At 35.8% G+C, this 14034-nt stretch overlaps 1 protein-coding gene across 1 annotated transcript; it reads right to left on the reverse strand.

Annotated features, from left to right (window-relative positions):
* Nucleotides 1-3537: 3537 nt before the first annotated feature.
* On the reverse strand, nucleotides 3538-13920 carry LOC125262703 (PDZ and LIM domain protein 2-like). The gene is made up of 9 exons (XM_048181518.1): nucleotides 13828-13920; nucleotides 13580-13731; nucleotides 10433-10496; nucleotides 10239-10294; nucleotides 10080-10146; nucleotides 9566-9642; nucleotides 7002-7138; nucleotides 6834-6909; nucleotides 3538-3775 (listed from the first exon to the last, which is right to left on the reverse strand). The coding sequence occupies exons 1-9, from the start codon at nucleotides 13918-13920 to the stop codon at nucleotides 3538-3540; spliced, it is 960 nt and encodes a 319-aa protein (XP_048037475.1).
* Nucleotides 13921-14034: the final 114 nt, after the last annotated feature.

The following is a 14034-nucleotide window of genomic DNA, read 5'->3' on the forward strand; positions in this document are numbered from 1 at the left end:
TTTTCTGCAAAAAACACAGTCCGCACGCTGATATATAGAGCAAACCAAGTGAAATAAGCCATTTAAAAGATTAGTTCACTTCAGAATTAAAATTCCCTGTTAATTTACTCACTCCCGTGTCATCCAAGATGTTTATGTCTTGCTTTCTTCAGTCGAAAAGAAATAATGTTTTTTGATGAAAACATTCCAGGATTTTTCTCAATAATAGTGGACTTCAACAGTTACCAACAGGTTGAGGTCCAAATTAGAGTTTCAGTGCAGCTTCAAAGGACTCTACATGATCCCAGCTGAGGAATAAGGGTCTTGTCTAGCGAAACGATCCATTTTCTAAAAAAATAAATAAATAAAAATGTACATATTTTTTAAACACAAATGCTCATCTTGCACTGCTCTGCGATGAGCAGTGCATTACACAATCACGTTGGAAAGGTCACGTGTGATGTAGATGGAAGTGCCGAGAAGTTTACAAGTGTTTACGAAATGTGCAAAGTCAAACGCCCTTTACAAAAAAAAAGGTAAAACAGTTTTCGCCCTACCGTAGTACTTATGTCAAGCATGACCTTTCCAACGTGATTACGTAATGCGTGGCACATCGCAGAGCAGTGCAATTTAAAAGTGCAAGTATATAATTTTTATTATTTTTTAGAAAATGACTGATCGTTTCACTAGTTAAGACCCTTATTCCTCGGCTGGGATCTTGTAGAGCTCTTTGAAACTGACATTTGAACCTTCAACCTGTTGGTAACTGTTGAAGTCCACTATATGGAGAAAAATCCTGGAATGTTCTCCTCAGAAACCATAAATTCTTTTTGACTGGAGAAAGAAAGACATGAACATCTTGGATGACATGGGTGTGAGTAAATGATCAGGAAATTTTAATTCTGAAGTGAACTAATCCTTTAAGATACTGAAACAAAAACTCCACCCTGATTATTCAAAATAAAGGTTTTACAATGACCTAAATAGAGATAGATTCAACAAAAACAAAGAATTGTTTGTGGGACTCAAAGAGCTGCTTTACAGCTGAAATTGAAGTTATGAATTTTGCAACATGTATTTTCCTGTTTATTACTGTGCAGCTGCTTTTGAAACAATCTGTATTAAGTGCTATATAAATAAATCTGACTTGATTCATAATTGTATATTAATTTGATGTTTTTCTACAAAACACCAGGTATTAACACAACGTCACCATCATACATTACTGATGAATCTTTGTTGTCATTCAGCGTTAACCTAATAAACATGATGTGAACAAACACCATGTTCCTTCGTGAGGATAATGCGTGCTTGTATTGTTCCTGAAACCCGTCGTTCAAGGCCGTCATAGTTCTGCATGGGGAGTGGAAGTCAACAGGGCACATCCCTTTAACTCTTTATCACTGTATTCTTTTACATAATAAAATGAGGTCAGACTGCAGGCTATGGTGGTGAACTGCTATTCATGCTACAGCAGCACACGTACATTCTTAACTAAAAAAAGCATCTATGTAATGCCACACTCATGTTATGGCCGTGGGATGCGCTCCAATGATGCCATCTCTTCCACAAAGATGTCAGACATTAATTGAAAGCGTAATTTTATCATTCAGTCATGACTGCATGTATTGAATTACTGTAATGCAATAGTGAATTATGAGAAAATACTGCCCTCTAGAGAGGACTAAGAACACACGCAATATGGAATAATTCTCCTCGTGCAATGAAAGTGAATGTTGACCACAGCTGTCAGATGACAGGATTTTTATTGAATACAACTTTTCATTGTGTTCCTCACTGTGGCTGAAGATTTCAGGACATTTATGATGCTTTTATTGTGTGTTGTTGTTTTTGGAGCTTGATAACGCTGGTCAGCATCCACTTTCATTGTTGTGTTGAGTAGAATTTTCATTTTTGGTGATCTTTAGCAACTGTATTTTCATGAGCATCATTAAAAACATGTTCTTTGAAATAAACTTGATAAAAACCAGGGTTATTGCTAACTAAAACTGAAACTAAAACCATTAAAAAAATCATTATTTGAAATAAAATACATAAAAATAATAATTACAAATATTAATTAAATACATACAATTAAATAAATACTATTATAAGTAAAATTATATTAAAATTGTAAAAAAAATAAAATAAAATAAACTTTTATTTCAGCTAGCTGCCAAGGCAACATTTCTAATTTTAATTTAGTTTAACTTGATGTACTAAAAATTCAAACTAAAAATGAAATAAAAATAAATAAATTCTATTTATAGATATTTAAATGTCAAATAAAAAAATAAACAAAAAACACAAACTTTAACTAAAATCAAAATGAAAACTAATAAAAATGAATACAAATTATATATACATTTAAAAACTAAATTAAAACAAAAACACAAAAAATAAATATGAAAACTGTTTCAAAATATGAATAAAAACCTTAACTGAAATTAAAATGAAAAATTGAAAATATAAAAATAAAAACTGACTGCAATTATTAATAAAAACTATAATAGCATCTCAATGATACTAAAATAACACAGCTTAAATAAATGAACATACTAAAAGTGGCACACGGCATTGATTGAATCAAAGTACTCTTCACCATTGTTTTAAGTGGTGACATCCAGGCCTGGACTGGTAATCTGGCATACCGGGCAAATGCCCGGTGGGCCGACGCACTTGAGGGCGGGGCCGCTATATGATATGATTTTTTTAATAAACTAAAAATTGCCAACGACCGGCCCAAAAGCAGGGACAGCGGCCCATGTTCATTTTCCATACTGACACTGTGGCCCAATCACATCTCTTAACAGCTCCAGCCCGTCCCCTCTGTTTCGCCAGAACATCTTTGGATTAGGAGGATGGAGAAACAAAAGCGCAAGTGCAGGGGGGTGCGGAAGTGCGGGCAAAAAAATAAAAAAATTTAGAGGTTGATGCCTCGCTCCATGAGACTGAGATCACAGTCCCTGCAGGTGTAACACTCCACGTGTCTATAGCGTCCTTCTCTGATCCTCAAATGAATGAATATTATAAGACCATAATCGCCTTATTATAAAGAGTTCTGCATCAGGAAAAATAGCACAGCAAAAGTGCATGTTTTTTGTAGTTAGCTTGATATCAGAGTCATGCTAACGGCCTTTCAGACATGCATTGGCCACAAAAATATTACTGTATTTGGATACTTAATTATTTATTTTAATTATTTTTGGTATGAACACTTGGTTGTTTATGGCAAGTGAATAACATGAATATAATTTTATTAGGACGTTTTTTGTGAGTAATTTGGTAGTATAGTTTTCTTTTTCATTGTTTTTAATGGGGAGTATCTAAACAATGAGAGGTAAATGTTTGACCTTAAACAGGGGTTTGTGCTCTTTAAAACAAAGTATATTTGTAATTGTAAATTATAGTTTTTCTGCTGTCTGTTTCAATGGACATTTTTTTTTTTTTTAATTCTTTATAGAATTTCAGTATTCACACCATTCTAAGGGTTAACACTTTTAACTGGAGCATTGTCTATCAGAAATCCTACTCTTACTAAGTGTACTTTTAATAACTCTACCAATTAATTGTAATACTCTGGTGGGTGGTGTCCGACCGATGTGGTGGGCCGGTCTGAGCAAAAATGCCAGGGCCATTTTTTTGTCCCAGTCCAGCCCTGGTGGCATCTCTGCCAAAAATGTTTCCCACAGTACAGCTCCTTATCCACACAGAAGTGTCCTCGCTCCAGGACTGATACTCCCTGAGGTGTACACTCCACGTGTCGTAGCGTCCTTCTCTGATTCCCACCTGAGTTCTGCAAAAAATGCATGTGTACTTGATCTTCATGCTTTTCAAACTACAAAAAGTATTTGGATACTTAATTATTTATTTTAATTATTTTTCAGAAACCATAACACCCCTTACCATAACAGCAAGTTTCAACACACTTCTAACACAACTCATCCAGGCTTCACCCTTTTTTTGGTGTATGTTTTGGTCAGGAATTATTTAAATGAGGGATACTGAGACGCGTTCATTACCGAAAAAAAACTAAATAGGTATGCACCAATTTTTTGGCTGATACCGATAAATCTTTATATTTGAAAACCAAATTTTTATATAATTTTTGAGAGCCTGATTTCAAAAACAAAAGTTTCACCATTAAAAGCCATGTCCCAAACACATGATTATGATGTTCTCATTATAATTTTATTCAGCCTATATAAGAGACTTGCGCTACATGTTGTGCTAAACTGTATTTTCCGTTTTGAAGCGATTTCAATCATATTTCAAGCAATTTAAAACCATCATGGTGAACAGTGCGCATCTGAAGTGTCTCAGCTGAAGGAAATAATCCATTATTTATCAGCTTTAAAGGTCCCGTTCTTCGTGATCCCATGTTTCAAACTTTAGTTAGTGTGTAATGTTGTTGTTAGAGTATAAATAAAATCTGTAAAATTTTAAAGCTCAAAGTTCAATGCCAAGCGAGATATTTTATTTAACAGAAGTCGCCCACATCGAACGGCCAGTTTGGACTACATCAGCGCCGCCGCTCCCACCACGCGCATCACGCACTGTGCGTAGGGCACCAAGTGCTGAGGGGGCACCAAAAATAGCCTAATGATTTTTTTTTTTTTTTAAATGCCGGTATTATTTCATTAGCCTATAGAAATATTAGGCACATTTTAGCCATGTATATGTAACAAAAAAGGGGGAACAAGAAAGATATTTAATAATTGCTCTAGTCTAGTCTAGAAAGTAGACGGATGGTCCGTTCCGGTTGTACGCGCGGGCGCCTGCCTGACGCAGTTTGACAGATTTGAGCATGGCTCCGAAAAGACAGCAGGAGTCGGGTGCTAAGAAACGAAAGAAGAAGAAACTGCGAGATGATGCCCGTGCATCACTTTCAGGTAAGTCCATGTTTAATCATTCATAAATACGGGAATTGTGCTGCATGTGCGTGCTGCTGCTAATCGTAATGCGCCTCAAACTTGCTGACGTTAATGTTAGCATTAGCAAACTATGTTATTATAACTTACAACTTCGGTGCAAGCTAAATTGAGATTTTACTGTTAAACATTACCTATTTTAAAAATAACTGACCTGACGCCAGCTAGCTGTTACTTTTTTTTTTTTTTTTACTATCTTTCTTTAGATATTGAGCAGTAGTTTATGGTTTATTTTGACGTGACGGTGGTTAATACTGTAACGAACGGAGGAAATGATGAAACTCACTTAACAGCTTAGTCTTCTTTTATTCAGGTGAGCACCTGTTTGGCCGATGCTCTTGCCTCACAGACATCGAACCAACTTAGGAACATTTTCCCCAGAACCCCGCCCACACAACACCACGCAGGCTCTACTTTCAAGAGAACCTCCCACCCCTTAAAGCCCCACACAAGCTGAACCATAACATAAGAAAAGAACATACATCACTTAGATTTATCTGAACAGAACATAAAACACTCTTTGGACTTGCTACAATACTTTCTCAGTAACGTTAACAGTTAGCAGGCAGTGCAGTGCACATGGTAGGCTAACAATTCCTGTTATATATATATATATATATATATATATATATATATATATATATATATATATATATATATATAAAATATAAAATGTCATTATGAATGATATAAAGCAAACATTACTGTTGATTTGTGTGCATTATTGCACCTCATTCTATTATGCTTTATATTAGATTAGATTTAGATTTACATTTATTTATTCATTTAGCAGATGCTTTTATCTAAAGCGACTTACAAATGAGAACAATAGAAGCAGTTAAACTAACAGTAGGACAACAATATGCAAGTGCTATGCCTATGACCCTTCTCAGTTTAATCTAAGATTTTACTATTTTACTCAGTTTAAGATTTTACTTTCTCTTTTTAGTGTTCTTAAGTTTTATACTGTGATGCTGCTATTATGTGTTATTGGTATTGAGTTATGTTTGGTAATAAAAAGTTAAACTGGCAAAAACAAACGTTTTTTTTTTTTTCTCGGGGTCGGGGTGGGGGGCATCATAAAGGAATTATGCTTAGGGCACCAAAATGGCTAGCAGCGGCACTGGACTACATCCCTCTACTTCCTTCTTTAATGACGTCACTAAAACAGTTTTTTGACTAACCTCCGCCCACAGGAATACACAAGAGTTGCGTTTGTAGAGTGTGTTTGTCGCCATGTCGTCGAAACGCTGTTATTTTCATCCCGCAGTCCAATCACCGGGTCTGATTCCGGCTCAAATTGATAGGGTAAAATTAAAGACATGTTTACAATAACACTGAGCGCGTGCATCTCCACGTTATGGTAAGAGGCGTGACCTTTCCGGGCAAGGTTCGCTAAGCTGCTGTCGAATCACAACAAAGGAACCGCTGGCACAATCAGAACTCGTTACGTATTTCTGAAGGAGGGACTTCATAGAACAAGGAAGTCATCAGCCCGTTTTTATGACAGTGCCAGCGGTATACAGATAAGTAAATTATGTGAAAAATACTGTGTTTTTTTTACACGCGAAACATGAACACATGTTATATTGCACACTATAAACACAATCAAAGCTTCAAAAAACCACGAAAAACGGGACCTTTAATATATTGGCCAAATGTTCTTATTGTGTCGATAATGATAACTTTAAAAATGAACATATATCTGCAAATACCGATATGGTGACCGATATATCGTGCATCCCTACTCAAAACTACAATTGAGTGGTTTCAGGGAGTTCAGAAACAGTGACACTGATACAAAGAACTCCCTCTGGAGTGACTTTGTGCTTTGTAACTTTGCAGGCCTTTTTCATGCTCAAACAGCAAGATTACACGCTAAAGAAAGTTGAAAATGTAAAAAAGGATAATAGGTCCTCTTACACAATGACGAAGCCACATCTCTCACAAGTGCGGAACCTTTGACTGTGCTGGATCGCTCCAGATGGCTGTGATGTTCCTGCACAAATCATGTGCATTTCTATTACATGAAGCGCTCTTTATGTTTTATTTGAGAGGTTTTAATCCAAGAAGAGCAAAGAGAATACTCACGTTCTAGTCCCTCCTGTAGTATTCTGAAAGTGTTGGACTGTCTGGGCCGCTGAGGTTGAACTTGCATACTCTTTATTCTCCTGAGCTCTTCAGGGTCAACAGGACCGTAGCTCCATACTGGATAATTAAAGCTTACACTGAGATAAGAGGCAAAGAGCAGCACGAGTTCAACAAGAGTTTAACAAGTGGGTTTAAGTTCAACAACAGTTCAACAAGTATGTTTGGGATGACATCCTGTTCTTCTATTAATAATTTTGCCATATATAGTATGTACAGTAGCATACAAATGTTTGGGGTGAACAGAAATTAATAATTTTATTTCGTAAAGAGTTCTGTTTCAAATTCAAATGCTATTTTTTGAACTTTGTATTCAACAAGCTATTTTGAAAAAAATGGATTAAAAATATTTTGCAGGTGCCTACATACAACAGCATACTACTATTTGAAATCTTTGCTATTCCATAGTTTTTACCATTTAGAAAGAAATTTTATGTGAAACACTATAAATGAGATGCACAGAGAACTTTGAATAGTTGGCATTTAACGTATTTAGTATTGGCAGCTGCTCACTGCTGCTGCAAGCAAGTATGAACTTGTACTGTTAAAGAGTTCACTTTCAAATTAAAATTTCCTGATAATTTACTCACCCCCATGTCATCCAGATGTCCATGTCTTTCTTTCTTCATGAAAAGAAATAAGGTTTTTGTGAAAACTTAGGATTTTTCTAAAGTGGACTTCAATGGAGCCCAAACGGTTGAAGGTCAAAATTACAGTTTCATTGCAGCTTCAAAGAGCTTACACAATCCCAGATATGAATAAGGGTCTTATCTTAAGTTTTAACCATAAATGCTCATCTTGAACTAGCTCTCTTCTTCTTCTTCTTCTTCTTCTTCTTCTTCTCTATTAGAATTCTGGCAGTGTAGACACTGCTTAGTGTATTACTGCCCTCCACAGGTCAAAGTTTGAACTAAACTGTCATTTACAAAATGCTAGTGCAAGTATATAACAATTAGTTCAAACTTTGACCTGTGGAGGGCAGTAATACACTTAGCAGTGTCTACACTGCCAGAATTCTAATAGAGAAGAAGAAGAAGAGAGCTAGTTCAGGATGAACATTTATGGTTAAAACTTTATATATATATATACAGTCCAAAAGTTTGGAACCACTAAGATTTTTTGTTTTTAAAAGAAGTTTCGTCTACTCACCAAGGCTACATTTATTTAATTAAAAATACAGAAAAAACAGTAATATTGTGAAATATTATTACAATTTAAAATATTAAATTGAATATATTAAATATTCTATTTGAATATATTTCACAAAGTAATTTATTCCTGTGATGCAAAGCTGAATTTTCAGCATCATTACTCCAGTCTTCATGTCACATGATCCTTCAGAAATCATTCTAATATGCTGATCTGCTGCTCAAGAAACATTTAATGTGTACAATTGTACAAAATATTTGTGTACAATATTTTTTTTCAGGATTATTTGATGAATAGAAAGTTCAAAAGAACTTTTATCTGAAATCTAATCTTTTGCTTATAAATGCTTTACTGATTAAACTGTAATTTTCATTTCTTTAATTTCTTTTCAAAAAAATAAAAATAAAAATTCTTACTGACCCCAAACTTTTGAACAGTGTATAATGCTGAAGCTTTGTATTTCAGTAAATGCTGTTCTTTTGAACTTTCTATTCATCAAGAAATCCTGAAAAAAAAAGTCCACTGTTTTCATATAATCATAAATGTTTACTGAGAAAAATATTAGAATGATTTCTGAAGGATCTTAATTTCTTTTCGAATAAATTACTGAAATATATTTAAATAGAAAGTTATTTTAAATTGAATAATATTTCACAATATTACTGACATTTTTAATTAAATAAATGAGCCTTGGTGACAGACGAAACTCTTTTAAAACATTAAAAATCTTAGGATGACATGTATATATATATATATATATATATATATTTTTTTTTTTTTTTTTTTAAGGGTTGAGTAAATTATCAGGAAATTTTAATTTGAAAGTGAACTTATCCTTTAAAGAAAGAAAGACATAAACATCTTGACATGAGGGTGAGTAAATTATCACTGCTGTGAGCATGTAAGATCTGCTGCTGCTGCATAAATAGTGAAAGTGACATGTGAAGACCAAGTAACCCATACTCAGAATTTGTCCTCTGCATTTAACCCATTCAAGTTAGTGCACACACATTAGGAGTAGCGAGTAGTGAACACACTGCAAACTGTGGAGTGCCCCCAGACATACCTAAATCCCATAGCAAAACTAGGCAGATGAAGCTGGGGAAGGTGGAGGGTTTCAGAGGAACTCTGATAGAAGGACTAGCTTACTGCAAACAATGAACCAGACTATTTAAATGTTAAGCGAGCTATCTCATTCGCTGCAGCCAATCAGCTTGTGCCATGCCGAAATGATGTGACTCCCTGCAGATTGCATGTAATGGATCTGAAATCAAATCAGCCTGCGCCCTCTAGAGTTTCATGACTGAACTATATGTGCTGTATGCACCAGTATTCCATTCCAAACATGATGGCATTACATTTTCTTGGTGGTCTGTGATTTACATGTTGGAATCCAATCAGATGCAAGGTTGCGTCCTGATATGGCGGAATCCTTCTGAAATGAATAAAGGGAAATATTATTGTTAACTAAAACCATAAAAAATCTCATTACTTGAAATAAAATAAACATTAACTGAAATAAACTAAAATATAAAAAATAAACTTTTATTTTCATCTAGTTATCAATGCAACATTTCTCATTTTCATTTAGTTTAAGCTGAAGTAAAATAATTAAAACTGAAACTAAAAACTAAAATATATCAACAAAAATATAAAATATTAACAAAAACTATAATAGTAATAGTATATCAATGATACTAAAATAACACTGCCAATACAATATGAGATATGATATCTTTTTACTGGAACACAAGATGGCAGCAAAGCCTTCAACATTATATTTTGTCCATTTATTGGTATTAAACTAAATGTACAAACTTGAATTCAAGCCAAACATTGTTACAGTGTAAAATGAGTATTTTACGCTCCCACCTGATCATGTTGTTTCAGCTGGTTTCGACTGCAGTTTCTCTCCAGTGGGGATCTGAAGCTTTGAGAACTGTTGAACACATGGACAATGAGAAACATGTGTCATGTTGTTTAGAGACAGCATGGTTCTGCAGTTAATAAATAAAACAAACAAATACTAACCTCTTGGACTGGCCCTGTACTGACTCATGGGTCTGCTTTGGCCTGACTGATGGCTCCTGGGTTGAAGAAGAACAGCAGGAAGTTACAGAATACAGGATCGTTCTCACACTCTGAATGGACCTTCAGTGTTGCAACATTTAACATTAACTTTATGTTCTCAAAGAGCTGGGAAGTTAACTGTGTGCATAACTAACCGAATTAACAGGGAGTCTTGGATCAGGGTGACCACAGTGCTGCATGACAGCTGTTTGTGCAGGTCTGGAAGATAATAAGAAACTGCTTATTCTTTGAGATGTTTGAGAGAAAAAGTTTCACAAATCAGTGTTCATTTGCTGTGAATTTTATGAAAACATAACTTTTTCAATACAAAAAAAAAGAAATCATCATATATTATATTATATTATTTGTGTTCAGCAGAAGAAAGAAATTCATACAGGTTTGGAACAATTTGAGGGTGAGTAAATGATGAACTAAATTATGAACCAAAAATGAAAATAATGTCATTTATTACTCACCTTCATGCCATTCCACCCCCGTAAGACCTTCGTTCATCTTCGGAATGGAAATTATTTTTGATGAAATCTGATGGCTCCATAGGGAGCAATGACATTTCCTCTCTCAAGATCCATAAAGGTACTAAAAACATATTTAAATCAGTTCATGTGAGTACAGTGGTTCAATATTATATTATAAAGTGACGAGAATATTTTTGGTGCGCCAAAAAAAAAAAAAAAACCGATTTATTTAGTGATGGCCGATTTCAATACATTGTTTCAGGAAGCATCGGAACATTGGCCACGTACACACTGCAGCTAAATTCGGTTGTCAGTTCACCTTTTAGTGCTTAATCGCGTTCTGTACACACACAGTTCAGTAAAATACGGGAGTGACAACCGCATTCTACAACCGTATTAACTCCCGAAAAATACAGGTAGTGACAACCGCATTTACAGAAATTCTATGCAGTGTGTACGGAACCGAACTGAACAACTAGTTGTTAAAGACGTTTACGTGCACCGGTGTAACGTGTGTCTATCTTTTATGCGCGGCGAATCTCAGGGAAAGCACAAGCCCATCCAAACGCGTTATGCTAAAAATCGCGATTCACGTCTGCTCACTTTAATAACTCCATAAACCCGTTTGCTTTATGAGACGAGCTTAAACAACAAGCCCAAAAAGCTTATAATGAGTGACATGGCAATGAGTGCCGCGCGCTGTGTGAAACTGGCTATATACAAGCATAAACAAAACACGACGCCTCCGTCGACTGAGTGTTTAGTTAAATTGCTGAAAATAACGAGTGTTTTGTCACTTTAATATTACTTTGGTCAAGTTTTGAACGATAAGTGAGATTTCGGCGAGCGGCGGTGGCAGCGACGGGGTTTCCAAGGTGGGGATGGGGGTCTGATATTCGAAAAATGAGTCAAAATTCACAAATAAAAAAATATGTTAATGATAATTCAGAGATGTGAGTGAGTGAGTGAGTGAGAGAGATAAAGAGATAATGGTAATATAATCTACACATTTTATTTTATTTTTTTCCTCAACATTATAATGTGAACAATATAAACATGTAACCATATTCTGCTCTATGTACATTATATGTACATTCGTTCTGCAGTGTTTTTTCCCACTCGCTGTTGAGCTTAATCTTGTTCTTTAGGCCGATATTTTTGTTTACACATATTGTTTAATGTTTTAAACTGATGAAAACCTTAAGATAAAACGAAACTTGTTGTGTATATTACCTAATCATAAGTGAGAAATGGTGATGACAACTTGAATTTTTTTTTAAAAACGTCTCTCATTTTCTCAAAATAATCGTAATTTAAAGCTGCTGTCCGCGATTTTGGCCCTCTAGCGGTTAATAAACAGAACAGCACGCGTCTTGCGGAAACATTTAGCCGGAGCTACTTTTCTCCATGATGTCTATCGAGTCACCGTTACTGTGATACTTGCGGCGGGTCCTACCAGTCATGTCTGAATGTCCGAATATAAACACTTATTATAAGTGTACCATAATGTCAGGATAAGACAAAAACACGGTTTGGAAAATGGATTCATGTTGTATATTCTCATTATATAATTTTTGAATTTTTTAACACAAAAAAAGTTGCGGACTGCAGCTTTAAATACACGTATTCATTTTTTTATTAGCCCAAATATTCGAATACAATATTTTGGAAAAATGCCCATCCCTACTAGCTAGGCATTCACGTAAAGTACTCTGGACAAACTGTTAACTAACCTACCAGTTGCCTGGACACAAAGATGACTTACTGTACTCATAGTATATGGTCCCATATTAATCACGATCAATCTGTAGCCAGATGTGAATCAATGTGACTGACAGATGTCCTCTTCTAACTACTTAAGCGAGCATCTGATCAGTGAGCGAGCCCGTGAATCACAGAATGTATCATGGAATCAGAACGTAAACATTGTTGTGGCGGGAATATCTATCTTACCCGGATACAGCTCTATTTTCGATTGGCTGTCCGGTAGCTTATTTTTTTATTAGATTAACCTGAGGGCCTTCTGAACTCTATGGGGAACTCGCTTGATTCCTCTAATAGCGGCGCAACTGTGCGTTATCCTGGAGATTTCTCTGCGTGAGAAATACAAGGTGTGGCGTGTGAGCGTGTGAACGGGTTGAAATGCGTGTGTCTCACGCCCAATGCGTGAGACTTGAGAGCCCTGTACTTTGGTCACGATAACGGATACCAAACACGAGAGACGCTAGAACGTCGCTATGGTTTCCAAGCTGTCAATCATCGCATTTTCGAGAGTGAGCTCTCTTGACTAGTCGTGTTCCGTACACATATGTAATGATAATTTAGGGATTCACTCCCGCATGCGGTTGTCACTCCTGAAACTTACAGTGTGTACGTGGCCATTATGAATCAGCGTGACGAATCAGCGGTTCGGAGCGCCAAAGTCACGTGATTTCAGCAGTTTGGCGGTTTGACGCGCGATCCGAATCATGATTCGACATGCTGATTCATTATGCTCCGAAGCTTCCTGAAGCAGTGTTTTGAAATCAGCCATCACTAAATAAGTCAATTTTGTTTTTTTTGGCGCACCAAAAATATTATTGTCGCTTTGTAATATTAATATTAAACCACTGTACTCACATGAACTGATTTAGATGTGTTTTTAGTACATTAATGGATCTTGAGAGAGGAAATGTCATTGCTGGCTATGAAGCCCTCACTGAGCCATCGGATTTCAACAAAAATATCCTAATTTGTGTTCTGAAGATTAACTCATGATGGTGAGTAATAAATGACATTATTTTCAGTTTTGGGTGAACTAACTGAATTATTTTGTTATTTTACCACCTTTCAATAAGAAGACAAAGCTGATGTTCATTTATCTTGATTTTGTTCTGAGCCTCCACATTCAACATTGCTCCAGTATCCTGACCATTAATCTCCAATATAACATCCCCCGCCTGCAGTCCAGCGTCGCCTGCCCTGCTGCCTTCATGAACCTGACAAGACACATGATAAGTGCTCACAACTCATTTACAGACCATATAATTCAAAGGTATCAAGACCATCTTGTGCTTAACACTTTCCCAGCTCACCTTTGAGACGGTCAGATTCCTCTTGAAGTCTCTTCCTCCACAGATACGAAACCCCCATGGTGCTGGACCTGTCAAATTCACTCTAAATGTCATCTGTCTGCCACAAGCTTTGAATTTAAATGCCCTTTAAGAACAACAAAATCGGTTTGTTTACTCTGGCCTGTGCCAGTAAGACTAAAGAGGTCAGTCGTGTTTATGGTGTATTTT

Source organism: Megalobrama amblycephala, linkage group LG2, assembly GCF_018812025.1.
Source record: "Megalobrama amblycephala isolate DHTTF-2021 linkage group LG2, ASM1881202v1, whole genome shotgun sequence".
Taxonomy (NCBI): Eukaryota; Metazoa; Chordata; class Actinopteri; order Cypriniformes; family Xenocyprididae; genus Megalobrama; species Megalobrama amblycephala.

Coding starts and splice junctions, on each gene's coding strand:
- LOC125262703 (XM_048181518.1), bottom strand. CDS start 13,920: ATGACATTTAGAGTGAATTTGACAGGTCCAGCACCATGGGGGTTTCGT. Junction 10,147..10,238: donor GTACAGGGCCAGTCCAAGAG/GTTAGTATTTGT, acceptor TGTGTTCAACAG/TTCTCAAAGCTTCAGATCCC. Junction 6,910..7,001: donor ACTACAGGAGGGACTAGAAC/GTGAGTATTCTC, acceptor TGATTTGTGCAG/GAACATCACAGCCATCTGGA.